Source organism: Uranotaenia lowii, chromosome 3 (genome assembly GCF_029784155.1).
Source record: "Uranotaenia lowii strain MFRU-FL chromosome 3, ASM2978415v1, whole genome shotgun sequence".
Taxonomy (NCBI): Eukaryota; Metazoa; Arthropoda; class Insecta; order Diptera; family Culicidae; genus Uranotaenia; species Uranotaenia lowii.
In genome coordinates, this window is record NC_073693.1 from 175,861,297 (window position 1) to 175,877,665 (window position 16,369).

General features: G+C 41.4%; 2 protein-coding genes and 1 long non-coding RNA gene across 6 annotated transcripts in view; 2 read left to right on the top strand and 1 right to left on the bottom strand.

The window, feature by feature from the left end:
* LOC129758791 (tyrosine-protein kinase receptor torso) overlaps positions 1 to 16,369 on the bottom strand; it is a 144,405-nt gene that overhangs the window by 83,770 nt on the left and 44,266 nt on the right. The gene's annotated exons all lie outside the window — the stretch shown is intronic.
* Positions 7,030 to 10,804, top strand: LOC129758792 (uncharacterized). Of its 2 annotated transcripts, XM_055756414.1 has the most exons (4): positions 7,030 to 7,337; positions 7,399 to 7,502; positions 7,569 to 7,641; positions 7,726 to 10,804. In XM_055756414.1, the coding sequence occupies exon 4, from the start codon at positions 8,806 to 8,808 to the stop codon at positions 10,636 to 10,638; it is 1,833 nt and encodes a 610-aa protein (XP_055612389.1). In that variant the 5' UTR covers positions 7,030 to 7,337; positions 7,399 to 7,502; positions 7,569 to 7,641; positions 7,726 to 8,805; the 3' UTR covers positions 10,639 to 10,804. The 2 variants fall into 2 exon arrangements, with proteins under 2 accessions (XP_055612389.1, XP_055612388.1); XM_055756413.1 differs by having other exon boundaries at positions 7,030 to 7,502.
* Positions 13,828 to 16,038, top strand: LOC129758796 (uncharacterized). Its single transcript, XR_008740067.1, has 3 exons — positions 13,828 to 15,063; positions 15,130 to 15,202; positions 15,287 to 16,038. It is a non-coding gene; the product is annotated as an uncharacterized LOC129758796 (long non-coding RNA).

Sequence of the window (16,369 nt, forward strand, 5' to 3'; positions counted from 1 at the left end):
CACAGCAAAATATTCTTAAAAGGGGCCGTTCAGATATAACGAGAGGCCCGACACGCTTTCGGTTTTAAGCAGGTGGCTTAAGCGCCACTTCCGTTTGGAAGACCACCTACCCTTTCTTATCTTGCCCAGCTGATGAGACTCGGTCGCGAGTTCCTTTTGATTCCCGATTTTGGGAAAGAAGCGGAAGGGACTCTAAAAAGGGATCCGTACTTCGACCCTTAAGGGCCGCCCCGAAGTCGAGACAAAACCCGGGAGAAATCCGTGGAAATGGCAGTTACGAAAGCAAACTAGGGGCACTAATCATCGGACGAGACCAAACCCCTTACCTGGATCAGAAAAGAAAGGAATCGATTGGATTCGCGACCAATCTCCGCAGCAAAGCAACAAAAATAAATCCCGAACCACGAACAGCGTGTGACTCCCTTTCCAGTTATCCCAAACAGTCGATCATTGCAAAAATATTCCCTATTCCATTACAATAATTTAATTCGTTTTATTGTCTTTGATGTGTGTCGTGTAGTGTTTTCTTACGAGGGGAGGAGGGGGAAAGAGGTCTGGAAATGCTTGGGTAATTAGTAAATGACCCCCTAAGTTGATGAATAAAACATTTGACCATAAAAAGGCCAAAGAAATGTCAGGAAATTAATAAGAACATGTGTTCATAATTACCCCATAGGACGAAAACTATGGGGTAAATATGAACACTTATCTGTGAATCAGAAGGAATAAAATTTTATAAATATTTTTCAAAATCCAGGCAAAGCATCCTAAACTGGATGTAAAACAGTTAATAACACCATTCCAGCTGGATTTCCTATGATCAGGTAATCAAAACATTGAACATTGTCGAAAACGATTTCCGTTTCACGGGGTAATGGTTTTTTAAAACATCTGAAATGATATCATTAGGATTTGAAAAAAGAACGGAAACAGCTTATTTATAGCTATCAATTGTATGTTGAACGCTTTTGAAACTTTTTGTGTTCATTCATCCCCCACAGCAGCGCGTATGGCACTTGTTCGGAATTACCCCGTGTTCATAACTACCCCACTTGACCCTACATCATACTGTTTTAGGCCTATGCTATTTTTCCCTCTATTCGAAATTCTACCTAGTGGTGAATATTGGTGGAGACGCTTGGTTTTTGGCAAAATTACTCAGTGATTTTGCATCGAAAAATCATTCAATTTTCATTTGATTTTTCGCGTGGGATGTGAAAAGGCTACTTTCGTCGGCTTGCCAGTCCGAAAAACTTGATTTTTCCGCCAGAAAGTGCGAAAAACACTTTGTTTATCCGGCTTAACCTTCCAAAGCTGTTCGCAAAATTTCCGTACAAATCTATTTTAGATAAATTTGACCTGTAGTTTACGTAAGTTCTCCTGGCCGCAAATATTGACCGATTTCGATGAATTTTAATTCATTGTTTAGATAATTTATTCTAGTTTCTCAATATTGAGAAAGAATTTCGAAATATTTTACAAGATCACCAGTAGCTGATTCCGAATGAAAAAAGTCCCGAAAAAGACCTCTTTTTAGAATGCTTATAACTTGTGACAGGTTCCAAATATTGCGCTTTTATAATATTTGGAATTGTCAAGAATACATCTATCCAAGGATGTATAATTTTCTGATCGGCCAAAGGAAGTTTTGGCCGCTATCCCGGAACTTCCGGTAGAAAAAAATCTTACTCCAAAAAAGTCAGCCAATTTTGGCTTTGCATTGCTGTATCTCGCTTACCAATGGACCGATTCTCTAAATTCAAATTTTAGTTTTTTTTCGTTAACTTGATTATTATTTTCGTAGAACATAGTTGGTTCCTCAAAAATCACAGTTGTTCAGTATATTGTAATGAAACTCACATTTTTTTTGTCATTTTTCAAACTCCCCCTCGTGTCGGTGGGTTTACGGGATTTTGATAGCGTGATTTCTCTAAAATTTGAACTCAAATAGGTCACTTTTTATATACCTAGAGATTCATTAGAATCTCCTCTTTCGATTGACATACTTTTTGTGTGGTGTTTTGAAAATTTGTAGCAACGTTTTTCGAATTTACTGAATGCTGCCAGATTTCAGCCAGTTTGGCCCACGTTTTCAGCAGGTTGGTGTACAAATCTCGCACCCCTCACGTAGCCGCGGGAGAAACAAATCCTTTAGCTCTCTTTTTGTCGCTCACCAAATCTACCACCCAACCCAGAAGCAGGAGGAACTGCCGTCTCGCCGCGTGATTTGTTGATTGATTGTGCAGATGCTGATAACAAAATGAATGTTTTATTGTTGAAGGTATTGCTTGAATCTTTTTTGTTATATTATATTATAAATATTTTAATGAATGGGTATCATTTCTAAAGTTCACGTCCATGATTCCAGATTCCGATTGCAGATTCAGATTTCATATTCAGATTTCAGATTCAGATTTCAGATTTAGATTTCAGATTCAGATTTCAGATTCAGATTTCAGATTCAGATTTCAGATTCAGATTTCAGATTACAGATTTCAGATTCAGATTTCAGGTTCTGGTTTGAGATTTCAGATTCAGATTTTAGAATCAGATTTCAGATTCAGATTTTAGAATCAGATTTCAGATTCAGATTTTAGATTCAGATTTCAGATTCAGATTTCAGATTCAGATTTCAGACTCAGATTTCAGATTCAGATTCAGATTTCAGATTCAGATTTCAGATTCAGATTTCAGATTCAGATTTCAGATTCAGATTTCAGATTCAGATTTCAGATTCAGATTTCAGATTCAGATTTCAGATTCAGATTTCAGATTCAGATTTATGATTCAGATTTCAGATTCAGATTTCAGATTCAGATTTCAGATTCAGATTTCAGATTCAGATTTCAGATTCAGATTTCAGATTCAGATTTCAGACTCAGATTTCAGATTCAGATTCAGATTTCAGATTCAGTTTTCAGATTCAGATTTCAGATTCAGATTTCAGATTCAGATTTCAGATTCAGATTTCAGATTCAGATTTCAGATTCAGATTTCAGATTCAGATTTCAGATTCAGATTTCAGATTCAGATTTCAGATTCAGATTTCAGATTCAGATTTCAGATTCAGATTTCAGATTCAGATTTCAGATTCAGATTTCAGATTCAGATTTCAGATTCAGATTTCAGATTCAGATTTCAGATTCAGATTTCAGATTCAGATTTCAGATTCAGATTTCAGATTCAGATTTCAGATTCAGATTTCAGATTCAGATTTCAGATTCAGATTTCAGATTCAGATTTCAAATTCAGATTTCAGATTCAGATTTCAGATTCAGATTTCAGATTCAGATTTCAGATTCAGATTTCAGATTCAGATTTCAGATTCAGATTTCAGATTCAGATTTCAGATTCAGATTTCAGATTCAGATTTCAGATTCAGATTTCAGATTCAGATTTTAGATTCAGATTTCAGATTCAGATTTCAGATTTTTGGTTTCAGATTGCAGATTCAAATTTCAGATTCCAATTTCAGATTTCAGATTCAGATTCCGATTTCTGATAAAAGTACATATATGATTAAAATTTAAGAATATTTGTTACTTGAATCATAGATTTTGTGTCTCCTGCAGTAGACACTGCTTGAAATAAAAGAAAAGAATCATGATAACATTCAAAACAAATGTATCACTGAAGAATTCTTATGATAAAATATCTAAAAAGATTCAAGAAGCTATTTCAATTTGAAGAAATAATCTTTTTCTATTTTAAAATCAAAACATTTACTACGCAAAGAGGCATCAGCATCAGCAACAAACCACGCGGCGAGACGGCAGTTCCTCCTGCTTCTAGGTTGGGTGGTAGATTTGGTGAGCGACAAAAAGAGAGCTAAAGGATTTGTTTCTCCCGCGGCTACGTGAGGGGTGCGAGATTTGTACACCAACCTGCTGAAAACGTGGGCCAAACTGGCTGAAATCTGGCAGCATTCAGTAAATTCGAAAAACGTTGCTACAAATTTTCAAAACACCACACAAAAAGTATGTCAATCGAAAGAGGAGATTCTAATGAATCTCTAGGTATATAAAAAGTGACCTATTTGAGTTCAAATTTTAGAGAAATCACGCTATCAAAATCCCGTAAACCCACCGACACGAGGGGGAGTTTGAAAAATGACAAAAAAGATGTGAGTTTCATTACAATATACTGAACAACTGTGATTTTTGAGGAACCAACTATGTTCTACGAAAATAATAATCAAGTTAACGAAAAAAAAAACATTTGAATTTAGAGAATCGGTCCATTGGTAAGCGAGATACAGCAATGCAAAGCCAAAATTGGCTGACTTTTTTGGAGTAAGATTTTTTTTCTACCGGAAGTTCCGGGATAGCGGCCAAAACTTCCTTTGGCCAATCAGAAAATTATACATCTTTGGATAGATTTATTCTTGACAATTCTAAATATTATAAAATCAGCGCAATATTTGGAAGCTGTCACAAGTTATAAGCATTCTAAAAAGAGGTCTTTTTCGGGACTTTTTTCATTCGGAATCAGCTACTGGTGATCTTGTAAAATATTTCGAAATTCTTTTTCGATATTGAGAAACTAGAATAAATTATCTAAACAATGAATCAAAATTCATCGAAATCGGTCAATATTTGCGGCCAGGGGAACTTGCGCAAACTCTCGGGTCATATAGACCCGAACAGCCTAATTACGGATTTTTTTGAGCGAGCACTTCCGGTGGTCACAGGAAGTTGCCTGGTACTACAGATTGTGTATCTCGTGATTCCCCAGGAAGGTTTTTAAAATCAAATTTTTGCGATTTTTTCTCGAAGAGTTATGATGATTTGAATGTGCGCTTCGGGTCATATTGACCCGAACGACTTTGGAAGGTTAAAAGAAATGGTAAAAGCTGCGAAAACATAGCAGGTATAACGATCGCTAGAGAATATGGGTGGGTTTACTATGAGTACTCACTCGGACTGCTAGCTGTTGGCGGGACTTTATGTTAGTCTCGTCACGTTCTGCTCTCCCGACGGATGTTTGCTGGTCGAGTGCTATGCAGGTAGCTAAGACGGGGCGATTAGAACCATTTTTGTTCGACCGGTCACCGCATAGTATTTGCGCAGTTATGTAGTGTGGCCCGCTGGAAGCTCGGTCGAATTCGGAGTCGGTTTGGCTGAGTGAATCGTTCGGCGAATGTTGGTACGTCTATCAGCTGCCAACCCGCTTGCTGTCGGCCCCTCGTGGTGCACACGGCCGTGGTGCCGCGTTTCAATGTGGCTGGGTGGTGGTGGCGAAACTGGCGGGAGTTGCTGTTGCGGGACCCCGCGGTGGTTCGCGACCAGCCCGGTGTCCTTCTTCTAGGCTGGAAGCTGCGGTGAGTGTGCGTACCTGTGGCTGATGGTCGAGGTTAAACACATGTCGGGGTTGCATATTTGGCGGTTCGGGTCGTAAATTTGGCCCGTTTGGGTCTCCACCTACCTACTATTGCACCACTTTTAGCACTTCACTACCCTAAGCTGTCCTTTGGTTTCACCTAACACAGACTGAAGTGATAGGGATGGGGATTTTAAGATGGGAACACCTGGTCGCGGAATCACACTCTGACTTTTAGTTACCTGTCGAATTCAAGTTAAGAAAAACTACTTGATCCTGACTCTACTAATCACCGGACGTAAGTGAGCTTGGAGTCTCAATCGTCCGCTGATCGACCTGATCTAGCTTGACTTCGCAACCGGAACTACCCGATACGAACAAGTCTAATCGCGAAGTCAAACAATTACATCCCAATTCGCGAATTCTTCGAGTAGTCCTCGTCTTCCCCTTCTGGACCCGAAAATAGAGGCCCAACTTTTGCTTTGTCAAAATAAGTGCACAAAAGCCCCCGAAAGCACCCACCTGACGCCAAAATAAGAAAGTGGTCGGTGGCCTACAGAAGATAGCATCTAGAGTCACGTGCTTGCCGCCAGGATTGTGTCGGTCACTCAGATGTGTTATTAATGATTGATGATTGTTCATTTGGGGTGGTGCTTCATATGGTAAAGGGTGTTTGTTTCGTTCTTGTCTTTAATTGTTTTAATTAAGGCGAAATTTCTATTGGCATAAGTATTTGAAAATGAATATGAATTATTGTTACATTGAGATAAGGCTTATTTATTTAAGTAATTTAAATGAATGAAGTCTTTAATTGTTTTTAAGTTGTAACCGGTTGGTTACAAATCGTTTGATTTTTGTGTTCATTTTGTAGTTTTGTATAGTTAGCTCTAGAAAATTCATGTTCTTTGTCCAGTCTTTCTCACAACAAGATAGCACCACAGTAGGCTACATTTTACTGCTGGCTGCTGTCATTTCACAGAGGAGGAAAAGGAGGAAAGAAAAAGAGAAAATGGAAGGCGAAAAGGAAGCTTGCTTCCGTAAAAATCGCTCTCTTCTGTACCAGGCGTCCGTGAGTGTAGTCAAGTTTCTGTATAGTGTTTGTGAACGTCCACGGAATTCACCCGAATACCGGATTGACCTCTTCACGGTTCGGCCCGCAGATCCCTTGTGGTCTCGCGCCTCAACGTAAAGGACCATCAACAACGTTCTCGGGGTCTGATGACCCCTAATTACCAAGGAGAACTTCCCTTCTCGGTCTGCCCGGATACGGGGCACTCTCGTGGGCAGACCGATTAATAGCCAACGAAGGAAGACGCCTGCAACGACCGAGTCCAGCAACGCCCGCTGGCGCCGACGGTTTCGGCACCCCGTCGATACGCCATTACATCGACGGCCCTCTTGATTCCGGAACGGAGTTTCCGGAACTGCGACGTCGCGACAGAACAGCAACAGCAGCAGCACATCACGGTTAGTGAAACAATTACACGCCACACAAGACACAGAACATTGTTTATACACACAGACAACACGCCACAAGAAAACTTTAAATAAAAAAACCATAGAAACATGAAATTTCCAGATTTGTGTATTTTATCCGTAAAGTCCTTGGTTACCCAGTAGCCAGCCGGCCCTGAGGTTCCGTACTCTTAGAGTACCTTGCCTTGGCTGGTCTAGCCGCTGCTTAAATTGTAACCGTTTGTTACTGCTTTTTATGTGACTCCGCCACAAAATCCTACCACTCCTGTACTCCGTTGAGAGTAATACCACAGTAGATCCAATTCCTCTTTCCTAAACGCCTAAATGCAGGCACTTTTCTCTGAGGGATATCCATGGGCGTCGGGTTTAGGCAGGGTACATGCCGGGGAAGTGTGATCACCCGGAGAGCGAACACACCCGCGTAAAAATTACATTCTCCTTCGTATGTGTGTCGGTCAAATGTAACGTAGATTTGTGCACATGCGGGGCTAGTTCTTTCTGCCTGTGACCGTTTCAGAGAACGGAAGTGCGCGTTATTAAAAGTTCGTAAAATTTGTGAAATTGTGGTGTAAATGTTTAAAAAGTTTTTTCCTATAATTACAGAAAAAAGTATAGCCAAGTAAAACCGCAGCAAGGCTTACAGTGGCATACATTAGTTAAAAACCTAGTTAAAATCTTATAAGCTAAAAGTTAAAAAAAATAGTACGGTTAGTAGAAGCTATGATGTAGTGTAAAAATGTTAAAACTTAATTAAATGTATATTACTTAAATAGATAAAAAGTGGTTGACAATACAAAAACCACATGCAGTGTAAAACCGCATTCGACGAAACACAACATTAAAAAGGTAAATTGTCTAAAAACAAACAAAAATGTAAACCACGTGTAAATTAAAAAGCGTCACAGATATATGTTAAAACCCTATTGGCAGGTCCAAGAGGGCCTTTTTTGTATTTCTATCCAATTGCTTAGCAGCACGGCGCAGCAGAAAATCTAAACGGGCAGAAAGGAGCGGTCGGAACGCCAAAATCCGACTGGTAAACCGATCAGCACGTCCCCTCGTGGTGAAGAACCAAACCACGGTGGTGACATCCTGCAGAGGATCGTGGGCTCTTCCGGGACGCCGGTAAAGAGCCTGTGATACCCTGGGCGGTGCTGAAACAACCAGCCGTCCAGCCCTGCTCCATAAAAATTCGACCAACATCAACCGTACGCTAAAGAGTTCAACGGAAGAAGAAACTTCAATCGGCCGGCCAAAATGTGCCTAAAGAACCGCAAGTATACCGTGTGACGTTATTGTGAAGAAACACAGTTAGGGAAACCAAGTTTATAAATAAACCCCCACAAATTATGTAAAACCCAACGTATGAGGATTTCTGTATTATGGGATAATTTTTGATTCCTTTACACCTTTTGCTCAGTAACGTTATTGGCTGAAAGCCCCCCAAAACTTCACTCTTGATCGGCCAGGTTGGGAATTGCTAGCTCCGCTTTATATTGATTTCATTAAAGATTTTGACCCGGTTGATAGCATGCGAAGTACCACCCGGTACGTCCCTGTCTAGCTTGGTTCCTTCTGGATATCCCTTCTGTGAGTTCCCCGGAGGAAAGTGTCTTGGGTTGAAAAGCATACGATCCTGAGTTCCATCATAATTTCTTTTCCCATGTTCCCCACCCACTGAGTGTAGCAGCTGTCAAGTTACATTCTGGCGCCCACATAAAAACTAGTTCAACCTTTTACATTATCCATCCCCCGGAGAGGGAAGAAAATCAGTTCTGATTGTGCCAAAATCGTCCTCTGAACGATTCACTGGAGCATAATTTCCAAGGATTACCGATTTATGGTGTTAAAAGTTTATTTGAAGTGTATTATTACTAGTGCAAAATTTAAAAATTGTGTTTACAAATTTACAAATTATTTATAGTGTTGAAAATTTATCCTTTATAGAGTTTACAAATTATATTTATATTTATTTTTTTTGTGTATTTTAGAACCTGAATAAAATTGGAAATGGATTCCGAAATTCAAAACATATATTCGAACTTTTTGGCTCATCATTTAGCACGAAATGAAATGGAATATGAGTTAACTATTAGAGCAGTCCCATTCGCAGAAAAAGAATCGAGAGCTGCATTGCTAAGACGTCTGAAAGATCGTCTCAAGGTGGAACAAAATGAATCGAACCCTGATATCGATTATTCTCGGTGGGGAAAATCTGTTGACGAGGAAATCCAAATTATAGATTCGGAGGTAAAGAACATTGCAGATATTCTTGAGAACCGAGTGCATTTTGACGGTATTCGCGAAACCCTGAAAACTAGATTAGCACACTATTATGCCAGATGCACCCGAGCGCTGGAAGCTGCCGAGCTGGATCAAGATCTGAAAGATCTGGATCAGCTGCAGGCATTGACGATCAAGTATTTTCAGTCCCATTTTTCTCCTATTGGCGTCTTGCAAAAAGTTCAATCGGAACTACTAGTTAACATAGCCAGATCGTTATCAAACCTTAGTCTGTCGCAAATTCCAAATGCGAGCCCGTCGAAGAAACCTTCCGGTAGGAAAAATAAACCTGTGCTGTCGCGAAATAGTAATCGATCGGGAAGAAGCGATGATATGCTAAGCAGCGAGAAATATAGCAGCGAAGAAGGCGCTGTAGCTCGAGATTTAATCGAACCGCGATTTCCGCCGCGAAAATTAAAATCGACCCAAATGTACCGCGCGCGAGTTTCAGATTCGGAAGAAGCCGAACGGTATGTGAGGCATATTCGTATAAAAAAGGGCAATCGGGGCCCATCGCGGGTCGAACGTTCGGACTCGGATGAAGATTGGGTGTTGCCATCGGACTCGGAATCTAGCGAGCCCACTCCTCGTCGTCGCGAACGCAGATCTCGTCATGATTCACATCCTCCGCGTAGGGGCCGCCCAGTTTCCGATTGGAACCTGTGGTATGACGGGAAAGACAATGGCCAAGGTTTAATGCGTTTTATCCGGGAAGTTGAGTTTACCGCGAATTCGGAAAACATGTCCCAACAAGAACTTTTTCGGTCAGCGATTAATCTCTTCCGTGGTCCAGCAAAGACCTGGTTCATGTCCGGCTTTGAGAATGAGGAATTCGCCTCATGGAAACAGCTAGTTCGCGAAATGAAGAACGAATTTTTATCGCCGGATCACGATCACGTGAGCGAGATGCGTGCGATTGCACGTAAGCAGGGCCCGAAGGAGAAATTTCAGAATTATTTGATCGAAATGCAGAAGATATTTAACGGGTTTACGAAATCGATTTCTGAGAAACGGAAATTTCAGATGATTTTTAGAAATATGCGTGCCGATTACCGCGGATATGCGATTGCGTCGAAGATAGATAACCTTGCTGATTTGAAGACGTTCGGTCGACAGTTGGATGCCACGTTTTGGTACAAATTTCAAACTACTGAAGAAAATCCTCGCGTTCGTAGTCAGGTAAACGAAATTAGGACCGGAACAAAACCGAAAACTCGGGACGGTATCGAAACGCCGAACCAAAAATCGCGGTACTTCTACGGAAGCTCGAAATCCGAACCCTGGAAAGAAACCCAGAAAAAGAAGCAACAGTATCAAGTCTCAGGAAAGTCTACCCTCGATCAATCTCGTAAGAAGAATCCTGCTCCTGATGGCCTCGAAATCTTACTATCTAATTATTCACCATTACCTGAAGGAAGATGCTACAACTGTAGACTTCCTGGTCACCACTTCAAGGAATGTAGCAAACCTGTTCATGTTTTTTGTCAAAACTGTGGGTTTATGAATTTTGAAACCAATAATTGCCCCTATTGCGAAAAAAACTTGCGACCAACTGCTTGAAAGGGCAAGTAGTTTCACAGAATCAAAATCCCTTTAAAAATTCCGATCAGACCGTAGATTTGGCCCAAATAGGGTACCAAGTCGTTAATCCATCCGATTATGTCAATCCCCATTCCCTCGAAGTCAACGAATTGTTACTTAACTTACAAAATGATGATCGTCCGTTTGCCAAAGTCCGTATTTATGATATTCCGCTTATTGGCCTCTTAGATAGTGGTGCTAATAAGAGCGTATTAGGTAAAGGAGCCGAGAATCTTATTAGAATGTGCCATCTAAAAATCCATCCCGTCGATCTAGATGTAGTTACGGCCAACGGTCAAACGTTAGAAGTTCTAGGTTACGTGAGCACGCCTGTGACTTTCAATGATGCGACAAAATTGATAGATTTGTTGGTTATCCCTTCCTTGAAACAAAAATTAGTCTTAGGATCCGATTTTTGGGTCAAGTTTGGGATTGTACCATCACTTGTTTCAATCTCTGTCGATGAAATTGATTGTTCACAGGACGTGTTCGAACTCTCACTCGACCAACAGAATCAACTGAACGAAGTCAAAGATTTGTTTAAAGTTGCCGTGGACGATAAGTTAGATGCCACCCCTCTGATCACCCATCGAATAGAATTGACCGAAGAAGCCAGAAAGAAACCTCCAGTACGCATAAACCCATTCCCCGTCTCGCCAAAACGACAGGTCCAAATTAATGCTGAGTTGGACAGAATGTTAGAATGCGGAATTATAGAAAGAGCTTATAGTGAATGGTCGTTGAGATTAGTGCGCGTCGACAAAGCGGACGGAACTGTACGGCTTTGCATTGATGCCCGAAAGCTCAATGAACTGACCGTCAGAGACTCTTATCCACTCCCCCACGCCGACAGGATTCTCAGTCGTCTCGGTCCATCCAAGTACATATCCACTATCGACTTATCCAAGGCTTTCCTTCAAGTCCCCCTTCATCCTCGATCAAAAAAGTACACTGCCTTCTCAGTGTTAGGCCGAGGGTTCTTTCAGTTTCGAAGGATGCCTTACGGACTCGTGAACAGCCCGGCTACTTTAGCCCGGTTGATGGATCGCATACTTGGCGGAGGCGAACTAGAACCTTTCGTGTTCGTTTACCTCGATGACATCATCGTGGTAAGCGACACATTCGAGGATCATCTAGCCCGTCTTCGTGAAGTTGCATCCAGACTAAGCATGGCGAATCTATCGATTAACATATCGAAATCAAAATTTTGTGTAGCTGAAGTAGGTTACTTGGGTTATATCTTGAGCCAACAGGGACTACGACCCAACCCTGAACGTGTAGACTCCATAGTCAATTACGAGAGACCAACCTCACTCCGTGCCGTGAGAAGGTTCTTAGGGATGTGCAACTACTACCGAAGATTCATTGAGAACTTCAGTGCAGTTGTACAGCCCCTAACGGACCTTCTCAAAGGCAAGCCGAAAGCCGTTAAATGGAGCGACCTAGCTGAAGCAGCGTTTGTTAAAATAAAGGAGTTGTTGATCAGCACACCTATCTTAGCAAACCCTGACTTCAGCAGGCCTTTTTGCATTCACTGCGACGCAAGCGATCTCGCCATAGCTGGAGTGCTTACCCAGTTCCATGACGACGTTGAAAAACCCGTCGCTTACTTCTCGCAGAAGTTGGGAACAACCCAACAACGGTATTGTGCCACCGAGAAGGAAGCACTGGCGGTCCTCAAATCAGTAGAAAAATTCCGTTGCTATGTGGAAGGTTCAAAATTTACTATTTATACTGACGCCTCAGCTCTTACATACATACTGCGAAGCAGCTGGCGAACCTCGTCCAGACTGTGCCGCTGGAGTATCGAGTTACAACGATACGATTTCGATATCAAACACCGACGTGGATCCGACAACATCGTGCCGGACGCGTTATCGCGAGCAGTTGAAGAGCTGAAGGTCTGCCCTGGTCAGTCAAACTGGTACCTCGCCACGGTAGCAAAAGTTAATCAAGATCCTGAAAATAATAAGGACTTTAGAGTTGAGAACGGTATCCTAAAGAAATTCTTGTCCTCCCACGAACCAAACACAGATTACCAATTCGCCTGGAAAGTTTGTGTACCACCAGATCTTCAAGAGCAAATTTTGATAGAAAATCACGACGACTCGTTGCATCTAGGTTTCGAAAAAACACTCGCGAAGATTAAAAAACTTTATTATTGGCCGAAAATGGCACGAAACGTTCGATCCTACATCCAAAAATGCACGGTATGTAAAGAGTGCAAGCCCTCTAATCGATCGCAACACCCTCCGATGGGCAACCAAAGGATTGCCACGAAACCGTTCCAAATTATAGGACTAGACTTCATCCAATCACTCCCCAGGAGTAAACAAGGAAACTTGCACCTCTTGGTTGTGATGGATATTTTCTCAAAATTCTGCCTCTTATTCCCTGTTAAAAAAATTTCCACCCCACTCGTGTGTAAATTACTCGAGGAAAACTGGTTCAGGCGTTACTCCACACCAGAGTGCCTGATTTCCGATAACGCATCGACATTCCTTTCGAAGGATTTTAAAGCTTTCCTCGACCGGTTTAAAGTTCGTCATTGGACCAATTCGCGATACCATAGCCAATCTAATCCGGTAGAAAGACTAAACCGGACAATAAACGCGTGTATCAGGACCTACGCGAGGTCTGATCAGACACGTTGGGATACGCGTGTATCCGAAATCGAGCATGCACTGAACAGTACTCCTCACAGTGCCACAGGTTTTTCTCCATATAAGACAATATTCGGGCACGAAATCGTCGATTCAGGAGAGGAACATCGTGTTGATAGGGATGTTTGTGGAATTTCGGATAGTGATAGGCAAACGCAGCATCTCCAAACGAATCAATTTATTCGCGACATCGTTTCTAAAAACATAAAGAAAAATTATGAAAAAAATGCAAGAACTTACAATCTTCGTTATAAAACTCCTGCTCCGGTTTATGATGTAGGCCAGAAGGTCTTCAAGAGGAATTTCCGTCAATCGTCAGCCATCGGCAAATATAATGCCAAACTCGGTCCGTGTTATCTCCCTTGTACGGTCCTGGCTAGGCTAGGAACCAGCTCGTACGAATTGGCAGACGCCTCTGGAAAATCGATGGGTGTCTTCTCGGCAGCAGACTTAAAACCGGGTACCTGAAAGAGAAACAAAACAGAAAAAAAACACCAAAAGTTACCACTCTTGATTGACAACGATACTTAAACTCACCTGTAATTACGTTCTTTGTTGATTTCCTTCCATCCCGTCCTCTGTGGGTTGTTGATGCGAAGAGCTGAAACGACAAAGAAACAACATTAAGACTCCTGGCTATAGTAGTGCATACATTTTTCGGATGTGTTGCAGAACGTAGCAAAACAAAAAACCACCAAACAACTGAGCCTTACCTGAAGATTTTTGAAGTTTTCCATCATTTCCAGATATTTTTCCACCGCAGTTTTAGCAGGAACTGAAAAGAGATAGAAAAACGCAATTAATCAACTAAAATCTGCATTCATAGCGCTTAATGGGAACTTATTTTGTGAAAATTAGGACTTACCTTAAGGATCAACAGCCACCACCAGTTTGTTTACATCGAAAACATTCAATATTAAAATTTTTCCTTCATTTCAACATTTCCACCTACTTGTTGTTTTGATTATAGATTCTTCTTGTATTCTTCTTCGGAAATACATTCGATTTTGCAAGTGACGTTTCCCGTGAGTGACCGTCAAAAATATACACTGAGCTAAAAATCCCAGCTGTTTCTGTCACACGCTGACTTGAAAACACGCGAAGTGTGATTTAAAAAGAAAAAGTTCAAAGATTTAATCTTTATTTGGTTCAATCAAATTAAAAGATAGGTACAACGACGCATTCATCTCTCTCGAAACAAAATGAATGTATACACATTCATTTTGAAAAGGGACGATGGGGTAATGTAACCGTTTGTTACTGCTTTTTATGTGACTCCGCCACAAAATCCTACCACTCCTGTACTCCGTTGAGAGTAATACCACAGTAGATCCAATTCCTCTTTCCTAAACGCCTAAATGCAGGCACTTTTCTCTGAGGGATATCCATGGGCGTCGGGTTTAGGCAGGGTACATGCCGGGGAAGTGTGATCACCCGGAGAGCGAACACACCCGCGTAAAAATTACATTCTCCTTCGTATGTGTGTCGGTCAAATGTAACGTAGATTTGTGCACATGCGGGGCTAGTTCTTTCTGCCTGTGACCGTTTCAGAGAACGGAAGTGCGCGTTATTAAAAGTTCGTAAAATTTGTGAAATTGTGGTGTAAATGTTTAAAAAGTTTTTTCCTATAATTACAGAAAAAAGTATAGCCAAGTAAAACCGCAGCAAGGCTTACAGTGGCATACATTAGTTAAAAACCTAGTTAAAATCTTATAAGCTAAAAGTTAAAAAAAATAGTACGGTTAGTAGAAGCTATGATGTAGTGTAAAAATGTTAAAACTTAATTAAATGTATATTACTTAAATAGATAAAAAGTGGTTGACAATACAAAAACCACATGCAGTGTAAAACCGCATTCGACGAAACACAACATTAAAAAGGTAAATTGTCTAAAAACAAACAAAAATGTAAACCACGTGTAAATTAAAAAACGTCACAGATATATGTTAAAACCCTATTGGCAGGTCCAAGAGGGCCTTTTTTGTATTTCTATCCAATTGCTTAGCAGCACGGCGCAGCAGAAAATCTAAACGGGCAGAAAGGAGCGGTCGGAACGCCAAAATCCGACTGGTAAACCGATCAGCACGTCCCCTCGTGGTGAAGAACCAAACCACGGTGGTGACATCCTGCAGAGGATCGTGGGCTCTTCCGGGACGCCGGTAAAGAGCCTGTGATACCCTGGGCGGTGCTGAAACAACCAGCCGTCCAGCCCTGCTCCATAAAAATTCGACCAACATCAACCGTACGCTAAAGAGTTCAACGGAAGAAGAAACTTCAATCGGCCGGCCAAAATGTGCCTAAAGAACCGCAAGTATACCGTGTGACGTTATTGTGAAGAAACACAGTTAGGGAAACCAAGTTTATAAATAAACCCCCACAAATTATGTAAAACCCAACGTATGAGGATTTCTGTATTATGGGATAATTTTTGATTCCTTTACACCTTTTGCTCAGTAACGTTATTGGCTGAAAGCCCCCCAAAACTTCACTCTTGATCGGCCAGGTTGGGAATTGCTAGCTCCGCTTTATATTGATTTCATTAAAGATTTTGACCCGGTTGATAGCATGCGAAGTACCACCCGGTACGTCCCTGTCTAGCTTGGTTCCTTCTGGATATCCCTTCTGTGAGTTCCCCGGAGGAAAGTGTCTTGGGTTGAAAAGCATACGATCCTGAGTTCCATCATAATTTCTTTTCCCATGTTCCCCACCCACTGAGTGTAGCAGCTGTCAAGTTACAAAATATCCGTAACAAAGTATATTTAGCAACTTATGGATAAATTGTTTCGACTTGGTGTACCCGTTACACTCCGTTACAGCCTTTGACTGTCTTCATGCTCTTCCGAAGTTCCCGCTTCATTATTGCCCAGTACTGCTCCACCGGGCGCAGCTTCTGACAGTTTGGCGGGTTCATGTTCTTTGGAACAAAATGGACAGAATTGGCCTCATACCACTCCAGGACACTTTTAGAATAGTGTCATGATGCCAAATCTGGCCAAAATAGCTGAGTTCGTCGTACTGCTGCAAGAACGGCAAAAGGCGCTTCTCGA

What these genes read in the sequence shown, in the direction of transcription:
- LOC129758792 (XM_055756413.1), top strand. Translation starts at nt 8,806, where the DNA reads ATGGATTCCGAAATTCAAAACATATATTCGAACTTTTTGGCTCATCAT.